Source organism: Scaptodrosophila lebanonensis, unplaced genomic scaffold (genome assembly GCF_003285725.1).
Source record: "Scaptodrosophila lebanonensis strain 11010-0011.00,11010-0021.00 unplaced genomic scaffold, SlebRS2 tig00001412-arrow-pilon, whole genome shotgun sequence".
NCBI classification, from domain to species: domain Eukaryota; kingdom Metazoa; phylum Arthropoda; class Insecta; order Diptera; family Drosophilidae; genus Scaptodrosophila; species Scaptodrosophila lebanonensis.
In genome coordinates, this window is record NW_022060739.1 from 8,904,628 (window position 1) to 8,927,653 (window position 23,026).

General features: G+C 38.2%; 1 protein-coding gene across 3 annotated transcripts; it reads right to left on the minus strand.

The window, feature by feature from the left end:
- Nucleotides 1–191: 191 nt before the first annotated feature.
- On the minus strand, nt 192–21,768 carry LOC115631030 (dual 3',5'-cyclic-AMP and -GMP phosphodiesterase 11). 3 transcript variants are annotated; one of them, XM_030527651.1, is made up of 17 exons: nt 21,197–21,764; nt 16,373–16,826; nt 13,942–14,091; nt 13,484–13,862; nt 11,566–11,705; nt 9,601–9,751; nt 7,330–7,485; nt 6,515–7,036; nt 6,275–6,451; nt 4,043–4,129; nt 3,817–3,984; nt 3,641–3,750; nt 3,388–3,576; nt 3,108–3,324; nt 2,863–2,946; nt 2,545–2,802; nt 2,426–2,467 (listed from the first exon to the last, which is right to left on the minus strand). In XM_030527651.1, exons 1-17 carry the CDS (start codon nt 21,363–21,365, stop codon nt 2,441–2,443), a joined length of 3,438 nt encoding a protein of 1,145 aa, XP_030383511.1. In that variant the 5' UTR covers nt 21,366–21,764; the 3' UTR covers nt 2,426–2,440. The 3 variants fall into 3 exon arrangements, with proteins under 3 accessions (XP_030383509.1, XP_030383511.1, XP_030383510.1); XM_030527650.1 differs by having other exon boundaries at nt 2,426–2,470; XM_030527649.1 differs by having other exon boundaries at nt 192–2,802; nt 21,197–21,768.
- Nucleotides 21,769–23,026: the final 1,258 nt, after the last annotated feature.

A 23,026-nucleotide genomic window follows, 5' to 3' on the forward strand; every position in this document is an offset into this window, starting at 1 on the left:
ACAATTTTCAAAAGCCATGGAAAGATGATCTGAAATTCCTTCAGCTGCTTCATTGCCAACGTTTAGATCCAAGAGTTTACGGAACTCCAAAAAAAAGAAAGAAGAAAAGAGACTACTTTCTTGGAATGTCCCTAAAATGACATGCGAATTGTAGAAAATAACTTCAATTGTTTAATTTAAATAATCGCTTGCTTTATTTAGTTTTGCAACTTGTTGAACGTGGTTCTATTACAGCAAATAGTTTGTGTTTGTGTGTGTGTGTGTGTGTGGAGTTTATTTTTCTCTATAATGCCGTCTAGGCTACACTTTGACAATAAATAACAAAACTCACAAAGTACGATTTGCTATACATATGTATTATTTGTCTATATATGCACGTCGATCGATCTACTTCCGTACCTTGTTTTCAACCATTTAATTGTTTAATAATTTGCTTTTCGACATAATGTTGCATATACACACATATATATACATACATATATGCATACATATTTTATATTTATAGTTATCTTTATCTTTGTAGTATATGCAGTATATTAGAGTAGACTTTATATTTATTTAAATTCGAAAAGAGCGCACCGAACAAATACAAAGCGCTTTGGGTTCTTGTTTTGCTTTAACTTCTGCTTTACTTTTAGATTAACAACTAATGCTTGCAATAAGCTTAAAGGTTTACCGTTACACTCTAACGCGACTCTCGACTTAAGTTAGAAACATCACTAATTGGTTGGTTACTCGCTCGCTGGCTCGCACGCTTTCTAGGCTCATTACAGTCAAACTTTTGGTACCCATCGAATAATTTCGACTAACGTTTACATCTATATAGATATACTTGTATTTAATATGCTTGGAAATAGAATACTTTTCGCATTTATTTTGGGTGCATTGAGCGCTACATTCTAGTAAACGACCAAGTGTTGCAGAGGACGATAATGACAGCAAAGAGTAATTGTATTCTATTCTGCCTTTTTGTTTTGTTTTTTTTTGGTACACTTTGTGCTTAAATATCTAGAGAATTTGACTTCTTTGCTTGCTATCGTGTTACACGAATGTGTATTCTATATACCATTTATATATATATATATATATATATATGTATATGCAGATATTCGTTAAGTCTAACATTAATGCACGCTACTCACATACACGTATATATAAACATACAGATATACGAACATACATATGAGCTAAAATTGAAATTACAGCAAAAAGTTGTGCTATATACGAGTACAGTACAAGTACATAGTTATAGGAATCTTTATATTTTTTCATTTTCATTTAAAAGTGAAATTGTTGTGCAAACAATTCGCTTAATGGTATGCTTTACGGATTTTTGCTTCTACTGTATATTGTTTATTGACAATCATTAGAAAAGAAATGTTATGTACAAGTGTGGTGTGACGGATGAGGAGGAAGGGTCGCTTGCTTTGCTTATTAAGTTTGACAAACTCTCGATTTACTTTAAATTCAATTCTACGATTCGACAGAATCGACAGTTAATGGTGAATTAGATGCCTACTTATATACAGTTTGAAATATACGGCTAGACATTTATTTCTCTGCCGCCAGCGCCGTGGGTCCATTGCCGGTGGTCTCCGAGTGGCGACGCCCCAGCAAATGGTGATGGTTGTGGTGATGATGATGAAGTTGTTGTTGTTGTTGCTGTTGCTGCATATAGTTGGATGTGTAGACGCCAAAGCCATTGGCGCAGACCGCATTGAAGGGCAGCGCATCGAGATTTCCAAGTTTGCCAACAATTTTTGGTATTTTATCACTTTCGGGCAGGGCGGCCGCATTGAGGAGCGGATTGGTGAGACCAATAAGGCCGCTGCCGCCAATGCTGGCGCTGCCAATGCCACCGCCACCGCCATGCTGCTGATGTGGATGATGATGATGGTGCTGATGCTGATGCTGGTGATGATGATGATGTTGGTGGTGATGGCTATGACTGTGCTGGTGGTGGTTGTGGTGATGATTCAGCTGCTGGTGCTGCGGCTGCTGTGCAATGGCGGGCGTGCTTTTGCACAAGTTGGCGGGTCCGTTGCCCCGCCTGCCCTCGGACTGCAACTCATGGGCTCCCTTCAGCGAACTGGTCTTGCGGACCTGCAGCCCGCTCCGCGTCTGCTCACAGCTCCTGCAGCGCGTCGCTTTGGACGCCGGCATGGATAGCGCTTCCAAGTTTGCAGCTATGAGCGTGGGCTGCAACGTCTTGGAGGGTGAGGCGGGTGTGCTGTCATCCTCGCCGGTGGGCGGCGGCGTGGACAGTCGACTGGAGGCGGTTGTTGAGGATGCCAATGAGGAACAGCTGTTGGAATGTGTAGCTGTTAGCTCCGTATCGGAGACGTGTCCATTTTCCGTGCTCAGCCCGTTCACATCTCCGTCATCGTCCGCCTCCTGCTGCGCCTCCTGCTGCGCCTCGTCCTGCTGCTCGTTGCTGTCTTCACTGGCCGCCCGACTCTGACGTTTGCTGCTGGGAGGAGAAGCGACGTCAAGATCGTTGTTAATAGTTGCGCAGTTGCTCTTTCCTACATTCAGGCCATTTACGCTTGCTTCCTCGGCTACCGGCTGCTCGGCTGTCGCTCTGACCGCCTCCTCATCATCACCATCATCATCATCATCATCAGCACTAACCGCGTCCTCCCTCATGGCCTTGTCACCATTTGCTATCACAATTTGCTGCGTCTGCTCCTCACCTTGACTAGTTTTGGTTTTCACATCGTCGGCCAATTCAATCCAATGATCGCGATTATCGCGCACGCCCTCCACGAGCGGCTCCAGTTTATCGGAGAGTGTGGCAAAGGCCTAGAATTGGTGTCCATTAAATAGTATCTCTAAGATTTTATTGGAATTTCATTTAGTTACCTCATAGATGGGCAAACAGATTGAATCGATAAAGTTCACTTGCATCATGGGCAGCTCATCCTCCTTTTCGCGATTCATGATATCCTGCAGAGGAGTTAAGGAAAAATGTATGAATTAATAAGACTATAGATTTGAAGACAAATAAAATGATCCTACGGTTTCCCCTTCCTCTTGCAAAGTTAAGTTAGGCTTTACTCAAATGAGGGTTAAAATTTGTGGAATTTCTTAGAAAAGGAAGCACTTACAATTGGCGTTATGTTCAGCTCCTGCTTCTCCATATCACCCTGCTCGAAGAACTCCGAACTAACCAAATCGGCCACACGCTTCTCAATCTCCCAGGGCTTGGTGATGGCCGACAAATCACAGACAGTCATACTCATGGCGCGCAAAAGGGCACGCGGCTCCTCATCCACCCAATGGCTTAGGGGTTCGCTCACGCTCTTCAAAAAGGCTCCGCGTTTGCTGTTCGGATTAGAGGATCTTCAGTTATATCAGATATTTTTTCACAAATGGCTGTACACTCACTTGAAATAGACCGCCAAGTCTGTGGACAGAATGGCATCCTCCAGGACACGAATGACACGATAATAGTCGTCCGATGAGAGGTTTGCCAATATCTGGTTGCCAGGACTATTCAGTATCATCAAGCACTGATCGAAGTGATGATGCTCCATGGTGGATGTGGAGTATAGCTGAGCCAGCGGGGAGGAGGCTCTACAGAAAATAAGATGCCTGAGTAAGTAATAGTCTAATAATTTTAGAAGCTAATGCTACCCACTTGATTTGAAAGGAATTATTCGTCCCCCGATGATCGAGATCATGACACAGGCAACCAATAATGAGCGCCAGGCATTCAATCTCACCAAAGATCTTCCACCATTGCGTGGTCTACAAAATTCAAGAGCAATTAAGGTTTAGGTTCGTTTCGATTTAGGGATTGATGCGTTTACACACCGTCAGTATGGCAAACATCATTTGTGCCACGTTGAAGGCGTGACGCCAATTGTGATACGTGACGTTACGATAGTTCTTCTTGACGCTCAGCAGCCAACGGCAGAGCACTTCGTAGTCAATGTGAAAACGTTCCACAAAGTCGAGATCCAAAAACATGCGCAGACAGGCCTGAAGAAAAAATGTACAAATGTATAACTGAGCAAGATTTGTTAGTTAGAGAGCCTACCTTCAGCGTGTCATCGTCCTCGAAGTGTATGTCATCGAACTTGAAGTCGTGCAAGCGGAAATGCACAGCTGACGGCACACGCAGGCGCTGTAAAGATAATGGTAATGAATTGGATATAAATATTGGAGCTGTCCATGTGACAGTCTAAAATTACTTTAAGCTGAAATGGTTTGAAATGATTAACAAAGATGATTTATTTCTATAGAATAGAATAACCTTTACAAAATGAATTAAATTCACATCATATTAGAGCTCTGCATAAAAAAACCTATTTTGAATGTGTTTGAAAGGATGAAACAAGATTATTTCAACTTAAAGAATATATGAACTAACTCAAGTAATTATAATTAAATTCTGGATGACATTTATGATAAAAGACATTTTCCATAATAAATAATAGAAATATTTACAATAAATACTCTGATGTGCATTTATAGTTATGATAAATTTATATTAGAGCTCTTCTGGTGACACTTGAAAACCATTTCAAATGATTAAGCAATTCTATAATAGAGAACATGTACAAACGTGTCACAATTACAAATGAGAAAATTCTTTTGATAATTATATAGCTCTACCTGGCGAGACTTGAATGCTTTCTGAAAGTATCTTAAATTGTTAAGCAAGTAGCTACAATACTTTAAGTACAAATCATCGAAGCCTTTTCTAACTTAAACATGTTCGAAACAACAATTCTATAAAAGAGAATTATCTATTCTAAGTAAATCAAATTATTTTAATAAAGTCCATTGCTATACATCCGATGTTGATATGATATTGTAAGATGAGGCAAAGAAATTACCCTTTCCCAGATGAATATAAGCAGAATATTAAACTGGTTAGTGATCAACTGCTTATTTATCACGCTGGCCGCCTCAAAAGTATCAGAGTAATTGCTATATATAATTATAAGATCATCCTAACATAATGTGATATGCGCCGATAATATCAGAAGTCGTAGAGAGCTAAGATTCTTATAGAAGGCCCATTCTACATATAAATAATTTATCATTTTCTTCAAATACTTCATAAATCATAATTGAAAAGTTTTACAAATATTGAAATTGTGAGTCCTGCTTTTTCTTGAAAATGAGTCTAATTTCAAATAATAAACTTTTTCTGCTACAAAAATATGCAATTCAAGTAAACAAAAGCGGTGGAAAGAACAACTAAATACAGCTATAATAATAATTTAATTTCTTGAAATAGAATTAGTTGAGTGGCTGGCCAAGAGTAGAGACTAACAATAATATTTCATCATTTGCTTATAAACTCGCTGCCTGCTAAAAGATCAACAAAGAGTAATGCCCTTCAAGTCACAAGTCCCAGACGTGTGATATTAGAGTGCGCTTAAAGGCAAATCAGCTGTTGGTTAAAATAAACTTTAGCCTTATTAGGAGCAGCTGCAAAAGTAGATTAACAATTATGACAGTTTAAGCGAAACTTTTGCTTTGCAGCTCACTTACTACTATCTGCTCGTATTTTATTGCCCGAAGGAGCAGAGCAGAGAATAAAGTGAAGCGTCGCGTATTACGACATAATTTTAATTAAAATTAATAACCAGCGTCTGTAGCTAGCTGTGTCTCCGTTTCTGCTTTTCTGTCTCTGGCTATGTCTGTGTCATTTGCGCTGACAAGTCGACAGGGCGGTCATAATTTTCTCAGCATAATTACAGAAAGTGTCGGGCGTCGGCTGCAGGCCAACAACAACAAAGCGACACAAACACAAACAGCAAAAGGAGAAAGGAGAGAGAGGGAGAGATACAAAAAGTTGGCGAACAAAGCAAATGCTTCAAATCTGTTGCTTGGTCAGGGACATGAAGATGCTTAAACTGCCGGCTTACAATTCGTATACTGTTTGTCTCCTAATGGTTGTGTGGCAGAGAAACTTTTCCTTTGTCCGCACACCCACACTTGTGCGAACAAACTAATTACAACTGTCAACACGTTGGCAGGTTGCCCTGAGGCTGTCACGTAAAAACAATAAAATGCTGTGGCCCAAAAGGAGTCCAGAAGACGCAACAGAGTAGAGCATAAATTTATGAAGGAGCATAAAAATTAGTAAACAGACCAAAGCCATTACGACCACAGTTAGACAGGCAGTGGAGAAGCAAATGGAGTGCGGCATTCAGCGTTTAACTTTTGCTTCCCCTCCCTCCCCTCCCCTCCCTGCCCCTCCCTTCCCATCCATTCCCAAAAGGGGAGCATCGATTGCTCATAAATTATGACTTACGCGTAGGCGATGCGCCTCATCCATGGTGGCCGAGGCATGATAGCTCAACACCTCCAAAGTTACACTCTGCTTGGCCATGGCCACAATGGCCTTCTCGTACATGTGTGTGTTGTGAATGCCCATGCCGCAGAAAATGGCGAATGCCTCCACAAAGTTCTCATCGTTTTTGGTAAAGTCCTGCGCACATTTTGGGGAACATTATCAATTATTCACCTAAGAATACATTACACAGTTACTTACCAGATCATTGAACTTATTAATGAGCTGTATGACGCCTATGATTTGGCCCAGGGAGTTCTTAATGGCCATGCAGAGTATGGAGCGATGCTTGAATGTCAGACTCTCGTCGACACTGGCATCGAAGCGATCATCCTCATAGGCATTTGGTATGTTCACAGTCTCGCCGGTGGTTGCCACATGACCCGTGATGCCAATATTGATGGGGAATCTCGATTCGTAGGGACTGGTGCGCGACGTAGAGTCCTCCTCGCTCAGATCGTTCGCCTCGAAGTCGAAGACGCGCGAAAAGCTGCCCTTGTCCGCCTCGTGCACCAACAGGATCTGCACGCGCTGGCACTGAATGAGACTCTGCATGTGGGTGAGGATGCGGAAGACCATGTGCTCGATGGTGCTCTGCTCCTCGAATATCATGCGTGCCAGATCTAGCAGCACCTGATTCCGCTTGATCTCCAGCTGAGATTTCTCATAGAGTTGCGCATTTCGCAGTCCAATGCCGCAGAATTGCAAATACGATGCAAAGACCTGCAAATTATTGAAGAGATTTTTTGATTTTATGAATAAAACTAGATTAAAAATGTAAATAAATTAAAATAAATTAACTAGTTTATTTCAAAGCTTTACCTATAACTATAATTTCGTTTGTTACGCGCTTTAAATATATGCTTTAAAATTTCTAGAGTGATTTTTAAATTTCCAATGTTGCCGTACTTTTCAATTCTGTACATTACAATTTTGTTGCATACTTTAAAGCGTTTGGCAGTCTTTTCTGTCGCTTTCTGGCTTATGCAATTAAGCAGAACGAACCGCACACTCACCTTTTCATCGATTTCAGAAAAGCACTCGCCATTCATTTTATTGATGACCTGCGCCACACCAATGACGTCACCCGCTGAATCCTTAATGGGCATACAGAGAAGGGCCTTTGTCCGATAGCCGGTCAACGAATCGATTTCACAATTAAAGCGTTCATCCTGTGAGCGTTAAAAATAGGAAAAAGCAAAGAAAGAGTTATAGGAGAGTATTTTACATTTATGTATTCAAATAATTGGAAAAATGTTTAAAAAATTAAAAAAAAATTCCAATGAGGCGTGAATTCAACCCGAAAAATATTTACATTAAATAGCTTGTTTAGATCTCATAAATCAGTCTATTATCTAGACTTTAAAGATTGCAAAAAGTATCATCATAGTTGCCTGATCTTTAGCTGTTTTGTATGCCAGTTGCGGGGGAAATAACTTAATAGGAATAATCTGACGCTCATTCTTCAACAATGCTGCTTATAAGCTAAACATTTTTTCAAGCAAAGCTAACTCTGGTTTTTTTCTTTCTTTAAAATCGTGCTTAAACTAGTGGCTTTAAATATGCATTCAAGCTAAGCAGACGCTCCATTTAGAACATTCTTGTATTTTCTCACACTTACGTAACTGACACAGTACAAAGCACTTATCTCTCGGCCTTTGTGGAGCTGCTAACATTAGCCAAACCTTATATTTGAACGCTTGATTTGAGAGCGAAGAAAAGAGCTCTAAAGCCCACCCACTTACAGTGTCAATCAACCATATGACACCTCATGCAGTCAACTTGAACCTTCAACAATGTCTTTTGTGGGCAAAGAATCTAATCGTGATACTCGTTAGTAGTATTCGACTATACCTGCAAGTTTTTTGCGCGCTAAACTGCTTTTTTCTTACTGTTCTTAATTGTGTTAACGCTGTGCTGTTGGTCAACAGAAAATATTGAGGCAGAGAGCAGTTGGCCAACTTGAGATAAAGAGCGATACTGAGAGTAAAATGGGAAAGCAGTGCGTCACTCTTGCGTCACAGAAGCATTCTATATATTTGTTCAGAGTTATCTGACAAGTTTGGGCTTAAGTTGGCCTTTGGCGGCAGCTAATAGACAAACAATAGCGCACGCTTAGACTGTCGTGCTGCCGTCTCTGCGTGTTTGCCAACAAAAAGAAACACGCATTATTATTGTTTGACAGTGGCTTTAAGCTGCTTTCTATTGTTTTCTATTCCGATTGAACAGTCAACACTAAAAACTGGATTACATGTACCAGTTTCTGCGTCACTGGAGTGGCAAACAATTTGAGTGCTTGACCCCACTTTCGTCAGCTACAAGTATCCTTTGACTTATTTATGTGCCACATTTTTTCACATATTTCCACTCTTTTCTCTGTTGGCCGGTTTCAGATTAATTACAGCCCAATTGGCAGCACTAAGAAAAATGGCCATCAAGGACGAAAATATGGGCGAAAAAATTGGTATTTGCGAAACTAAAGCATGCTTTTTGGCGCCACTTCGGTTGGAAACTCCGACAAGCAATTTATCTAAGCGTCTCAATAATGAAAAAGCTGGATAAATAGTTAATTTATGTAGGGAAAATGATTTATCCAATAGACGGCTTCAATTATTATTGTTGAGCCTTCAGTTTAGAATTAAAGTAAAGTAAAAAAAAAGAAGATTTATCCAATAGACGGCTTAAATTATTATTGTTGAGCCTTCAGTTTAGAATTAAAGTAAAGTAAAATGATTTATCCAGTAGACTGTTTAAATTATTATGGTTCAGCGTGCAGTTAAAAATTAAAGTAAGTTCTAACGCAATTCATTTCTTCTATAAACTTATTCATGGTGCGGAACATTTTTTGTAACTTAACTTGTATTTGCTTTAAATAGAATACAAATTGTAAATAATGCTGATTTCGAAGCAAATTAGTTATTAAAGTTAGACTAATCATTCTATTTATTTTACAGCTTGCTCTTGACTTTATAAAATGGAAAACTTAATATTTTAATATAGAAATTCTATGTCTGCTGCACTTGTATTTCGTGTAACAGTTTGGCATTACGAGTACAAGGTTCGACTGCACATTTTTTCTGCTGCTTAGTTGCTTAATGAAATACCATAAATCTTGCCACACACACAAATCTATATGGCACTACAGTTTGAAGTGCCGGGGCCCCACTAGCCAGCCGTATGATTTATGATGCACTTTCCAAATAAACTCGTACTTCTTGTACCAATGACATTCAAATTTGTCAAATGGCGGATGAAAAATGAAGAATGCAAAACTTTCGACTACTAACCTGGTAAGCGTCCGGTATATTGACGGGCTCTCCACTCTCCGCCACATGGCCGGCAATGCCTGTGCCCCATGCGACGCGCACTTCCTCCTGCTGTTCCATTTCCTCGACTGTGCTGCGTGGACAGACATCGAAGAGCTTCGAGACGAGACATCTGCAGAGTGAGGGAGAGAGAGAGAGAGAGAGGGAGAGAGAAGCAGAAGGATAATGAAACAGTTCGAGTGAGCGACAGACATCAAAGCTGTGTGCAAGGATTATAAATTGTGCTGCAACTTCCTGTTTGCCAATGTCCCCATACACACACACACACACACACACACACAGAATGTTTATAACTTTTTGCAATAAATGTTTCGCCTTTTGCCAATTTTCAACTCAACTCAGCTCAGCTGAACTTCGCGCGGGCACACATTGCAATTAGCGCCCGGCAATTTGGAGAGATTGCAACAAAATGGCGTCAGACGTTGCACATAAAATGACAAAAGTGTTCGCCCGTGTGTGTGTGTGTGTTTGTGTGTGTCTGCGAGTTTGTGTGCCAAATTGCAATTGCGAACATAAAATACCAAAAATATAAATGCTATAAAAATGCTAGCTGAAACAAAGTTGAAACGCGAGTGCAGTAAAAATGTGCCACTGACGATGAAGTCATCATCGGTGGGGGTGCTCGGGTGCTGGATTACTCGGTAATTGAATTGGCCTGAGTCTTGAGTTATGGCACACGCACACAGTTCGAACAGAGCAGTCGAGTACATATTTCAAAGTATCAATTGATTAATAACGCAAGGAGAGAAGAATAAAAATTGCTTCTAGACATGCAAAGGCCATAAATATTCTGCCAAACACAATTTGATGCATTCTTATTTATGACTTTGGCCAAATTTCCCAACACCAGTGACGAGCACATGAGCAACAGATGTGAGTAAATAAATTTTTTGCTGGATACTCAATTGCTTTAAATAGTAACGAAAAATCGAGTACGACTCTAGATTAGGGCTGCCTTGGAGATATAAATTGGTTTCGAAAAGAAATTCCCGAAAGAAAATACCTTTAAATGTAATTAAATATCTTAATCATTCAATTAAATTATGATGTCTCATATAGGGTTTTTGAAGGATAAGACTTTGTTTTTATAGCAAATAATTTGACATTTTGGTTCTGAAGTTTGGAATGAACCAATAGTGTGAATGAATTTTATTAAAGAATTCACAAAAACTGTTTAATAACATTTATTTATTATATAGTGTCAAAAGTGTTCGTAAAAAAGTCAAATTGTGCAAAGATTTGATTGCAGTTTAACTTAAAAGCAACTAAAACTACTTCTTTGGAATTCTTTTCTATTTAAGTTTAAGTTTTTAATAAGAAATATTTGTATCTAAAACTAATTCTTTGGCATCCTTTTCTATTTAAGTTTAAGCTTTTAATAGCAAATATTTTTTTTCTAAACTAATTCTTTGGCTTCCTTCTTTATTTAAGTTTAAGTTTTTAAAAGAAAATATTTTTTTCTAAAACTAATTCTTTGGCCTCCTTTTCTATTTAAGTTTAAGCTTATAATAGCAAATATTTTTTTCTTAACTAATTCTTTGGCCTCCTTCTTTATTTAAGTTTAAGTTTTTAAAAGCAAATATTTTTTTCTAAAACTAATTCTTTGGCCGCCTCCTACTTTATTTAAGGTTAAGTTTTTAAAAGCAAATACTTTTTTCTAACGTTATTTACCCGATTTTTTAATATTATTGAAGCTATTGGGCACACATTTCTTCTTCACAATTTTTTTTTACCATTCTTTTACCATTTTTATGGATTTCATTGGCAATGGGTAGTTTTTTTAACTAATCCCAGAACTTAATTTATAATTCATTATTAATTTATATTTATGCATATTAGTGGCTTGTTTTATATATATTTTTTCACTTTCAACTTGAATAGAAAAAATCTATATATTCGTAAATAAAAAATTTCTTATATACTCACTTTTTCAGGCCATCAGCGCCATTGCAGCGTCCTTGCACCAAAAATAATGAGCCACGATCCGCGTTCAATAAAATGGACACATTTTGCAGAATTTTATGGCATAATGTGCGCACTTCCAGTTCATTGCATATATCCTTTACCTAATTGCCAGCCACAGCAGGCAGCGAGCAGTGAGGGAGAGAGAACAAAATTAAACATGTCCCATTAAAGTCATCGGTTTGGAAATGTAATAGCAAATGCAGATAGCATCGATTCCCTCATTGCGAATTCAATTAAATGCAATCGGATTGAAATGGGCTTTATTTGAACATGGTAGTCCCCTTCTAGCGTTTAAAGTATCTATTGTGGCATTAAAAGCAATACTTTGAGTGCGTTTCTTGAGTGTCGAGTGCCTTTGAAATCAGCAGACATAAAGGCAACTTAAGGCGGCCCGCTTCGCACACGTTTCCAGTGAAACTATTTTTAATAATGACACAATTTGTCGCCGCAAGTGCCTTGTCACTTAACTGTGTGCTGATAACAACGTCAGCGGCATTCCAAATAGGCTGGCACCCAATAACACACTCATGAGGGCAGATATTCGCACACACATACATACTTGTACATAGGTACGAGTATGTATGTGGGTGTGGAAAAAGCAATTGAAAATTGCATACGTCGGCCGTGCAGTAATGTTTATAAATAAAACGTTGCAATCGCTGCCACAAAATTTCAATTACAATTCGAGTGAACAAATCAAATTCAAAGAAAAATATATAAAGGCAACTAATAAAAATATTCTGTACTATTGACCGCATGACGCATTTTAGGTGGAAGTACTATACTGACCACTATAGTGGCGAAATATGATGAATAAATGATGATATAATTTCCACAATATACCGGAAAGTAAACTGTGTATGCTGCCAAGCTGAAAGCTAATCAAGCGATCGTCTTTAAAGATTAGGAAATCATGCGTAGGGCTAGAAAATGCGGTAAAAAAAAAATAAATATTGTTTAACGTGTTTTTTTCTATGCGTTTCGACACGTATCGTGCCTTTTTGAGGAATTCTGCTCAATTATTCAACGGGTACTGGAGCGGCCTAAATAATACATTGCATTCCATATTCAAAATACATTTGTATATAAGCATTAACGAGTCAGAGAGAAATGCAAATGTTGTATATTCCTAACCTTCGTCAGACAGTTTTTGTATTCCTTACTAAGCCAAAGCGTTTGTTGCGTTTGTCAAAATTGAGACGCTCTCAGTTGGCCAACAAAATAGCTGTTCGATTGCCTTGATATATAATAATCGGCAAAAGATAACAAATAGGAGAGCAAGTATTGGACGGAAGCAAGTGGGAAAGCAGTTTCTGGTAATCTTTATTCGAAACTGCAAACAATCTAAGCTGGGTTTTAAGTTTTGAAAAGGAATGTAATGTTAAGAACAAAGGTACTTCAAAATTTCATTAAGAAATCCATTTTATTAACAAATTAGAAAATAAATTTGAAAGAAAGTTCTTAGCTGTGCTTTATTTGATATCAAAAGTACAAATACTTGTATGTCTTTAATTTTTTGCCTTACAGATGATCTGTTCATTTCCTCAAAAGCCATAGAATTGCTTCCACACCTACATTTATCCTTGCTATTGAATATACAACTGTTCTATTCTTTTTTAATTTATTTCTACATTCCACTTTCCCTTTACCTGATTTTCTTCAAAAGCGTAATTATTGTTAATCAAATTGCATGTGTAATGGAAATGGCACTTTCCCCATAACTTTTTTGTCTTTACGCAGCTCTCCTTTTCATTTTCTTTTTACAGAAATTGTACATTTCCGAGAAACACTTTTCCACAATCCATATCCTTTTTCAATTTGTACATTCATACCGGAAATTCCACTTAATATCCGGTTCCAATTGAACCCTTTCACTCACCAATTCAAAAATGAGCTCTTTCTCATCCAGCAGCTTGAGCTCGTTGCGCGACAGTCGCTGCGGTCTCTGATGACAACTGTAATGATGATATTGATATTGATGATGGGAGTTGCCGACGCTTCCGCTGCTGCTGCTGCCCACAGCCCCTCCCGCCTGATAATGACTGTGCTGATGATGGTGGGGCTGTTGCACATGATACTGATGCTGGCCGCCAACGCCACTCTGCTGATTGGAGCAGCTGCCGCTGATACTTCCTACACCGCCAGAGCCACAGCTGTCCAGCTGGGGACCGATGCTGAGAAAAGTGGGCGTGCCATCTATGGTATTGACGATGGGCTTCAGGAGGCCGCCGCGCTCGAACTCGTGTGCCGAGATTTTGCTGTGGCAGTAAAGCGTAATAATGTTAGATGATTTTCGGATTTGCAATTAGCGCATCCATCAAGGACCCATCAACTTACCGCACTGGCGTCGTGGCGCCAGAGCCGCCACGTGATGAGCACGCCTGTCCATTTGCGGCATGTGTGGGCGAGTTGCTGCTGACGACATCGTTGCCAGCCGAGGTGGCATGCGAGACCAGCCAGGCGTCCACTGTTTGACGTGTTGCTTTCCTGCAAACAGCATTTTTCATTAGTGTGCATGTTTAAGGCCTTAAGCTTCAATTTTTATAGCAACAACTCAAACACAAACACACACACACACACTCACACACACTCACAACCAATAATATGCACACGATAAGTCAAGCACAGTGCGCTAGAGTCTAGACTAACAGAAATATTTCTAGAAAATGTTGTTTAAGAATCGAAATATTTATATTCGATGGATATAGTAGATATAAATATTTTTAAAAAGTTATGATTCCTCAAAAAACCAGCTTCTTCAACTGCTTAAGCTTTTGTTTTAGCACATGACCTATTCATATACAAGTAGCTTTGACACAGTGTGCCTGTGGCTTCTGGGTGTTGTGGGAAACCGGCTGCGTTCGTGGCTACAACTACGACCAACGTTTGGCGTATTAAAAAATCACAAAAAACCAAACGCCAAATGCCGCAGCAAATTCATATTGGACACACGACAAACATGACAGGGCGCTTTATATGCATGTGGTACATAAAATTGTCTAATAAAATGCCAGCTCATAAATATTCAACGAGAGCCAGTCACGGCCAAAAGCGCCAACAGCTCCAACAACATCTCCAGCAGTTTCAACAGCATGTGTCCTTATGAACACGCGCTAGCGGCATAAAAATCACAGCACACACCCATACACACACACAACGCTTTGCAGAGAGAAAGCTAACGAGAATTATAGAGTTTGGGACCAAGCGACTAAATGTTGTCCAACAACAAAAACAACAACAACAACAACAACAACAGAACAACGACAGCAGCAGTAGCTGCCAGGAAACATGTGCCAGGCCACATTCTTATGCAAAGTACGAGTGCAAACAAAACTGAAGCCTTTTTCTGCGTCGTTTAATAGCAGTCGGCCGACGCGTCTGTCGGCTAGTTGAGCTCGGCTGGGTTCGAGTTGTGGGGAAGCCCCTGACTGTGCCGGCCGGCATTTTGGCGGTTGCCATGAAAATAAAGCCCAATTTATGTTTTTAGTTGTTAGTGATTTTTATTATGTGTCACAGCATTGGGGCCAAGCCAGGCATTCGAGTCTGTTGCGAAGGCTGCTTCTCCCCCACTCCATCTATTTGTCCGTACGTCTGACTGTCTGACTGTCTGTCTGTATCTGTGGAGCATCTATGCGTGTGTGTGTGTGTGTTTGTTTCTGTTGCCATAGCGTCATGCTGTGCGTTTGCTGTGCGCCTCCTGTAGCCATGAAAGACAATTTCCGCTTTATAACGGATACGAACATTCAGTCGCTGTCGCAGCATGACTTTTTACATATATTATTGTACACGAGTATATAGCCGTGCATATGTAAATATGGCGTTGCACAATAAAGAGGTCCTTGCGGAGTTTGTCGTTTGGGAAACGGCATGTCATGAGTTCATTTCTTGACTTTATTCTTTTAAATAATAACTTCGTGTTGCTGCGAGTTTAAATTTAATAAATTGATTGAGACTTGTTTACAAGCAGCTTCATCAGCTATGCTTGATTGAAGTGTCGTCATAAGTTAAAATTGTTCAGCTGAAAACCTTCAGCTGCTGGAGTTCGAAAGATTCTTTAAGTTTGTTTGTCATCAGCTGTGGAAGAACTTTCAAATACGCAATCGTGCTTCAATTACAACCTTCTATCTAACTGAATAGCTTTATATTGCAGAAGGACAAATCTACTAAGTCTTTCTATTAATTTAAATTATGCCACATACTCTGGATACTCAGATACTAAAGGATAACAAATTAAATATTCAAACTGAAAGTTTTTACAATTTATTTGATTGCGTCATTTTGTGCTGCCCTGATCTCTATTTTTGTGCGCTTGAACTTAAATAGTTCCGATTAAAATTTATTTAATTTTTATTTTTAGTTTGACAGAAATTAAGAATGGAAAAAAGCTCTGAACAAACACTTTATTTCATTAAATTTCCATTATATTGAAGCATTATTTCTGAGTTTTTTAATTAAATTAAGTAACTTTGTAAGACAGTGAAAAACTCACAAGCTATCCACATTTCCTTCTCACATGTTAATTAAATGAAACAATGAGCAAGGAATCTCGATGATTTGATCTCTATTCACAGGAAAAAAAAACACTTCAATATGTGAAAACTAAACACATTATTTAGTTAGTTAGAAGCGCATAAATACTTGATTTGATAAATGCTGATCTAAGAAAAATGAAGAGAAATTTATCAGCAGCAATTTTTCTTCTTCCCATTTTCTAATCCCATAGTCTCGATTCAAACACTCAACTGGCACACAATCGCTGCTCGCTCACCTTATAAAATAATCCTGTACAAATTCCTGATTCTCATCCAGCCAGGCCTCCATGCGAGCATGCTCTGGATCGTAGGGTCTGTGTTGTGGCGATGCTTGTTGATATTGGTGTTGGTGTTGATGTTGATGTTGATGCTGTTGTTGCTGCTGATATTGATAATGTTGCAGTGATTGCTGTTGTGATTGCTGCTGCTGGTGGTGGGTGGCTGTTGTTGTTGCTGCTGATGATGCTGATGTTGCATATGCAGCTGTGTGGCTATTGTTGTTGTTGTTGTTGTTGCTAATGCTGTGCGGGTAATTGGCGTGCGGCGACAGAGGCAGGGGGACACCGGTCCGTTGTGCAATCAGTAAACTGTGCTCATTCACGTACCCTGTGCCCCCCTGCTCCGCGGGCATTCTCGAAGCAAGCTGGAGCGGCGTGGAGGCGGGCTCTTCAATGCTGCGCAAGTGCAGACCTGCAAGGATAAGGAAAATTCAATAAAATCAACAAATATGATAATGCATGTAATGTGACAAGCTTAACCATTTTATTATTCAAACAATTGCCTTCAATTCCGTATCATTTGCAATGCAAATGACTATCGATATGCGGCACGAGGTGGGGATAGGAAGTAATTGTAATATGAGACTATTTTTTTTAGCTTTAAATATATACATTTGTTTACTTCTTTCTTTACAGAAAAGAGTTGTGACTCAGTGAAGAACAGAGATGTTTAGCAAAACGACTGAGCAGCTTATCTTTGCAATCCATCCTATGGATGAGCGTTTATTTAAATTTCAGCGCTTTTCTCATAATTAGTTCGTATTTTGGAAGAATATTCAGAACATCCCATCAAAACTGAATGGCTTTTTCTGACAGTGTAGTATGTATGGTCAAGATACATTATTTTTATTCACATTTGTCTGTGAACATACATATTGATTATTTGCAACGATCGCACCTTTAAGTTGGGTTCAAGACTAAGTTTCGACTAGGCTCAAAAGTTCGAACTTTCGAAAGAGATTTTAAGCCCAAATGAAAACATGTCCTACATAAGGACTTATTTAACTTTGCCAGACAACTCACAAATAATTGTTTAAATTAATTGAAGGCCTAAGGAGGTGTTAATCCTTAGTTTTAAGCTGTCGGCCATACTCAGGAAACAGCCCTCGCACTTATCTTATTGTATAACCCATTCTTTTGCACACTTCACAGCGTCAAGTCACGCACGCTACACAAGCCAACAACAACAACAACAACCAACTCTTGTCATATTTAAATTGCAAAATAATCATAAAAGATGAGCACCGCGTTCGTCCTCATCGTCGTGATGGCAGTACGTCTGGTTTAACTTTTCAATTTTGGGGCATTTCGGAAAGTGCCCGGCACTCACATAAATTTGCCACCAAATTGTTTTTCCAGCTCATCAATTTGAAAATGTGGCCCACATCGTCATGTTTGTGTGGCAATTAAGTAGCGACTGCCTTAACGACGACTTCCAAAAAAGTTTTGCCCACACTCAGCCTGCATTTCTGCATTTCATTTCATCTCGGAAGAGGGGGAGGAGAGGATTCCAGTGGAGCGGGGTAGGGGGGAGTGAAGCGATAGAGACAAATTGTAGCATGGTGCTGAGTGCAGACAAAGCCATAAATTACAATGACATTTAAAGTAAAAGGCGCTGCAAGAGAGAACCTTAAAATGGCGTGTAGCTCAACATTAACCGGAAATATTGCCAATTTCCGTGAGTTATTGGCCCTTCGTGTCACGTGTGTGTCAAGGCGCGCTTGTGTGTGTGTTTCTAATGGCACCATTGAGCGCCTGATTAAGTGCTAAAAATAGAAATAAACATGCGTGATGGATGTTTCTTTCACAACTTTTTGCAAGTACACTACATACGGATATAGAATGGCTGACAAAGGTCGAGTCTATATGTACATCTACAAGTATAAGCATATCTATGTGGGTGCGTCTGGCCATAGAGTTGGCGCAAAAAATTTGATTTATGATTTTTATTTTTTTGGCGCACAACAAACGAATTGTTTGGTTGTTATCGCAAGGATTACAACAGCAATTTCACACTAAATATAACTTTTAAGTGGCATGTTAAGCTAAATATTTATAGTCTGGTTTCATAAATTGACTTGACATTTATATATGATACAATATTTATGTACTTTGGAGAAAAAATGTTGTTTGTATTAATATTGTGTGATAGTGTGTGTCGTTTATCGTCCTCAATCGTTAGGATACAGTTTTTTCACATTACATTCGAGTTACATTTTCGTTAAATTGTGGTACAAGGCTGTATTTTTAATAAGCTTCCACAAAATGTAGAGTGTTTATAAAATACAATGGTTGCTATTAAAGATAATTATTTGCGATGCTGTCAGCTACAAATTGTTTCACAAAACTACTAGAAAGTTATAAAAATTGGAAAATTTCGTTTGTTTTATTAAGAAAATTATAATAGATTAATATATATATATATACTCCTTGTATATCTATAGTATTGGCTCTATATAATATTCTACTGTACTGTGTTTGAGGCTTTGGAGCTTTAATCTCATAAATTGTTGTGTGGAATTTGGTAGGAAATAAAGTGAAGAAAGCAAAATTATTATGGACTTCAAATTTCAATCAAAATATAAATTATTTTTCTTGCGACTCGCATTTGTCTCAGCATTTTCTATTTCCATTTTTCAAACAACCAATATTCTTCATAATCATGAAGGAAATAGTGCATGTAGGTAAGTCTGTTTGTCATCCTGTTCATCCATTTCAATGATGAACATATTTGCTTTAAGGATTAGAACAAGCCCGCCTTTAATACAAGCACTAAGCTTCTACTTATATGCTTAAATTTTGTACACATTACATTTTTCCATCTCCTTGCTGCAATATGCAGTCTATATTAAGTATATTTTTTATTTCATTGTTCTGTATAAGTCCCAATAACCACAAACATGGCTACATAATGCCCTGAAATTTATGTGCAATTTACACACAAATATACACACACTTACCCATGACGTTATGTATGCACTTTTCGCCCCTATTCCCTACCCGTCACCCCTGACTGAAGCTTCCACATGCCACATGCAAAACATTTTGCAAAATAACTTCGGATCGCTCTCGAGTCTCGAGTCGACACATACACTCAAGTGTGTGTGTGTGTGTGTGGGTGTGCAGTGCAATGTTCCAAAGTCAAATGACGAGTTGACAGCTCTTCGAGTTGTGTGGTTGTTGTTGCCGCAGCCTCGTGTTGTGCTTTGCAACTTTGCGGTTGCATGCGTCAGCTTGTACGAGAACATGAGAATGAGAGTGCCTTTGCATGTGGCAAATATTTTAGCTCTGCTGGTAAGTATATTGCCAAGACATTTTTTCTTCCTCTTTTACACGGATTATATATGTATATGCATAGTGTTTTTGTTGTTGCTCCTGAATCAAAATGTAAATTGAAATTTGGCAAATGTTCAAAAACATTCTTTTCTTCTCACACATATGCTCACATACAAATATAATCGCATGCACCAAATGCCAGGATTCACAGATCGATATAAATGAATAAGATTCGTTTGGCATTTCAACATTTTGTTTTGTCTTTGATTTGTAAATTGCGACAAAATGTTTATGCAAATTAGTCGGAGGGTTGTTCGCTTATTGTCACAACATTTTCCATTCTCTTTGTTCAGGGCGGCTATTTGGATGCATAACATGAATATTGTATTGCGTTTTGTGATGTAATGACTTTAAAATGCTTAAGTGGCAACAGTGAGAGCTTTGTTTTCACAGGAAAGGCTTTTAGAGGCTTTAAGGCACTTAAACTTAAACATAAACAAACAATAATAATAAAGAGTACGACTTGATGTCCATTCTTTATATAACCAATTGGCAAGTTTGTGGAGAATTTTCATTGATGCCTAAATAACAAACATTAATTTTAATTTAATTTATTAAATGAATGTGAATGTTTAGGTGAATGTTTATGGTGAAGAAGAACGCTTAAGTTTTGTTTAAAAAGAGACTTTTTAAAGACTTTATATTAGGAAGCATACTTTTGGCAAACATTCTATGGCAATCATTTATATTTTTCGCTGACATTGTAAAAGAATTATGAGAGAAGGGTGTTTTTTTACAACATTGAATTCAAAGTTTTAAAATTGTATACAAAATTAAGTCATCCTCTATGCGATTACGAAGTATGATGATGATGATGATGAGTTGGTCTTGTATTTAATAGAATAATAATTAACGTGGGGTCAGTGAGTCTTGTGATGATGTAATGACTATCTTTTTGCTGCAATTTGTAGGCTTTGCAGCGATTTGTTTGCCTTTTATCAACAATTTTTTTGAATTTCCATTTAATTGTGATTTTAAATAAAAGGTTTATTTTATAGATGTCTACAAATATGCTTAATAAGCCAACAAATCTGGCCCAGATGGCCTACTTTAATTAAAATTTGAAATTTGTTAATTAGATACGTTTTCCCAGCATGTTTTAAATCACTTAACTTCCAGTCTTATGATGATGTAATGACTATCTTTTTGCTGCAATTTGTAGGCTTTGCAGCGATTTGTTTGCCTTTTATCAACAATTTTTCTGAATTTCCATTTAATTGTGATTTTAAATAAAAGGTTTATTTTATAGATGTCTACAAATATGCTTAACAAGCTAACAAATCTACTTTAATTGAAATATGAAATTTTTGAATTAGATACGTTTACGTTTTCCCAGCACGCTTTAAATCACTTAACTTCTATCTACAAGTATAAGTATTTATTTTGAACAACTTTTCACTCAATGTCATCATTTAAGAGCCCTCAATTAACTTTATTAACTCTCACCTGTTGTCGTTGTTGTTGTTGGCTGCAGGTCGTATTGCTGCTGCTGTTGTTGTTGTTGTTGTTGTGGACTGTTGCCACTATTTTGGCTATGCGATGGCGTTTTATTGCTATTCTTATTCTTTTTGTAGCGACAACCACGAAATCGACACATACTTGCCGCTTGGCCCATGGGGCCCGCAAGCAATGCGAATGTTAGACCCTCCGTTTTAATGAGCTTAATTTTATAGACTTTGAACAAAGCCGGTGTGGCAGAATGTAAATGGTTTTTGCCTTTTGTTGTTCGCTCAATTTTGTTGTTGTTGTTGTTGTTGCTGTTGTTACTTTTACTAAACGACGTCGTAATGTTTTTAGTTTTAAATGTGCTTTCTGGTTGTGTTTAATGCTTTGGATTTTGTTTGGCGTTTCTTGCACTGCTCGCTTTAAACTTTGTCGCACTTGCATAATAACGTTTTTTATTAATTTTCGATTTGTTGCTATAATTTGTCACTGCTTAGCTTTCTGGTTTGTTTTTATGTTTAACATTGGTTTTGTCATCCAGCTTATTGGTGCTCTGAAGCAAAGTGTGTCTGTTTATATAGTTTTCTGTTTGCACTGCAAATGATGATGTTAGAATTTTAATGTCGAAGCACGTGTTGCTTGAAAACTTTGCAGACAGTCGCCACCAAAGCAGCTGTCTGTCCAAAGTCTGAAGTCCCGAGCCGCCGGTCTCGAGCCTCAAATCACATGCCCAGATCCCATTGCCAGCTGTTTTTTGATTAACAAGTTTGTTTTACTCAAACACACTCACAAGTACACACATACACATGCACACATGTGTTGCCAGTTCCTACTGTGCACACAGACTTTGCAGCATTTGTGGTTACTTGAATTTCCTGTGCACGTGTTCTCTGACCAACAACAGCGCCCACAGTGGGCCCAAAATTTCAGAAATAAAAGGGATGTCGTTCAAAAGAAATTAATCGAAAATTTATTTAAACAGGCAGAAGGAAGCATCAATATTCCTAGAGAGACAAATTGATCTAGACATGTCCATCCGTGCATCCATCTGTCCGTCTATCAGTATGAACGCCACGATTTTGAAAACGGCTGAGCCTATGTTGATCAATTCGGGATGTAGACTCTTGTAATATAGAAACAATCCGACCTTTTATTTATTCCCAAATACCATTTTAATTTTCACTTGTTCATCCTTTCTGCTTTTTCATTATATATGTATAGGCATTCTGAAAGATATTTTACTTTTCTATGATAACCAGATTAAAAAAAGAATATTGATTTCAATATATAACCTTTTATTCCATAGTTCACCCAGCTCTTTTCTTACTAAAATATGCAGCTTTAATATTCAATATCGAGAGAAACTGAGTTGGTTATCAAAAACAAAACATTTTCCCATAGTGTTAAAAACTCTTTTTGGTATCAGAAAAAACGCAGCTCCGTTTCCATATTTCCTCTTAACCAAACCATAAACTCAAAAAACTCTAGGACTACTATACATATATATGATATTATATTTCTTTTCACATTGGTTTATAAGGAACTATTTCATGGCAGCTAAAGCGCGTCTGATATAGAATAGTTGAAAATGTGCCATTTTATTTGAAGAAACTCTATTTGAATTATTTTATAAAGATTCAAGAATAATATTTATGAATAAAATTCGAACAAAATATTATACATTCTATATGGTAAATGGAATCTCAACTTATCGACCACTGTGCATCATCTGTCGGACAGCATGAACCTTCGCCTCTGTAATTCTCGGTCTCACCCTCTGCTCTGCTGGCCTGGCTGCTCGCTCGTGTTGCAAATTGTGATTTATAGGTGTGT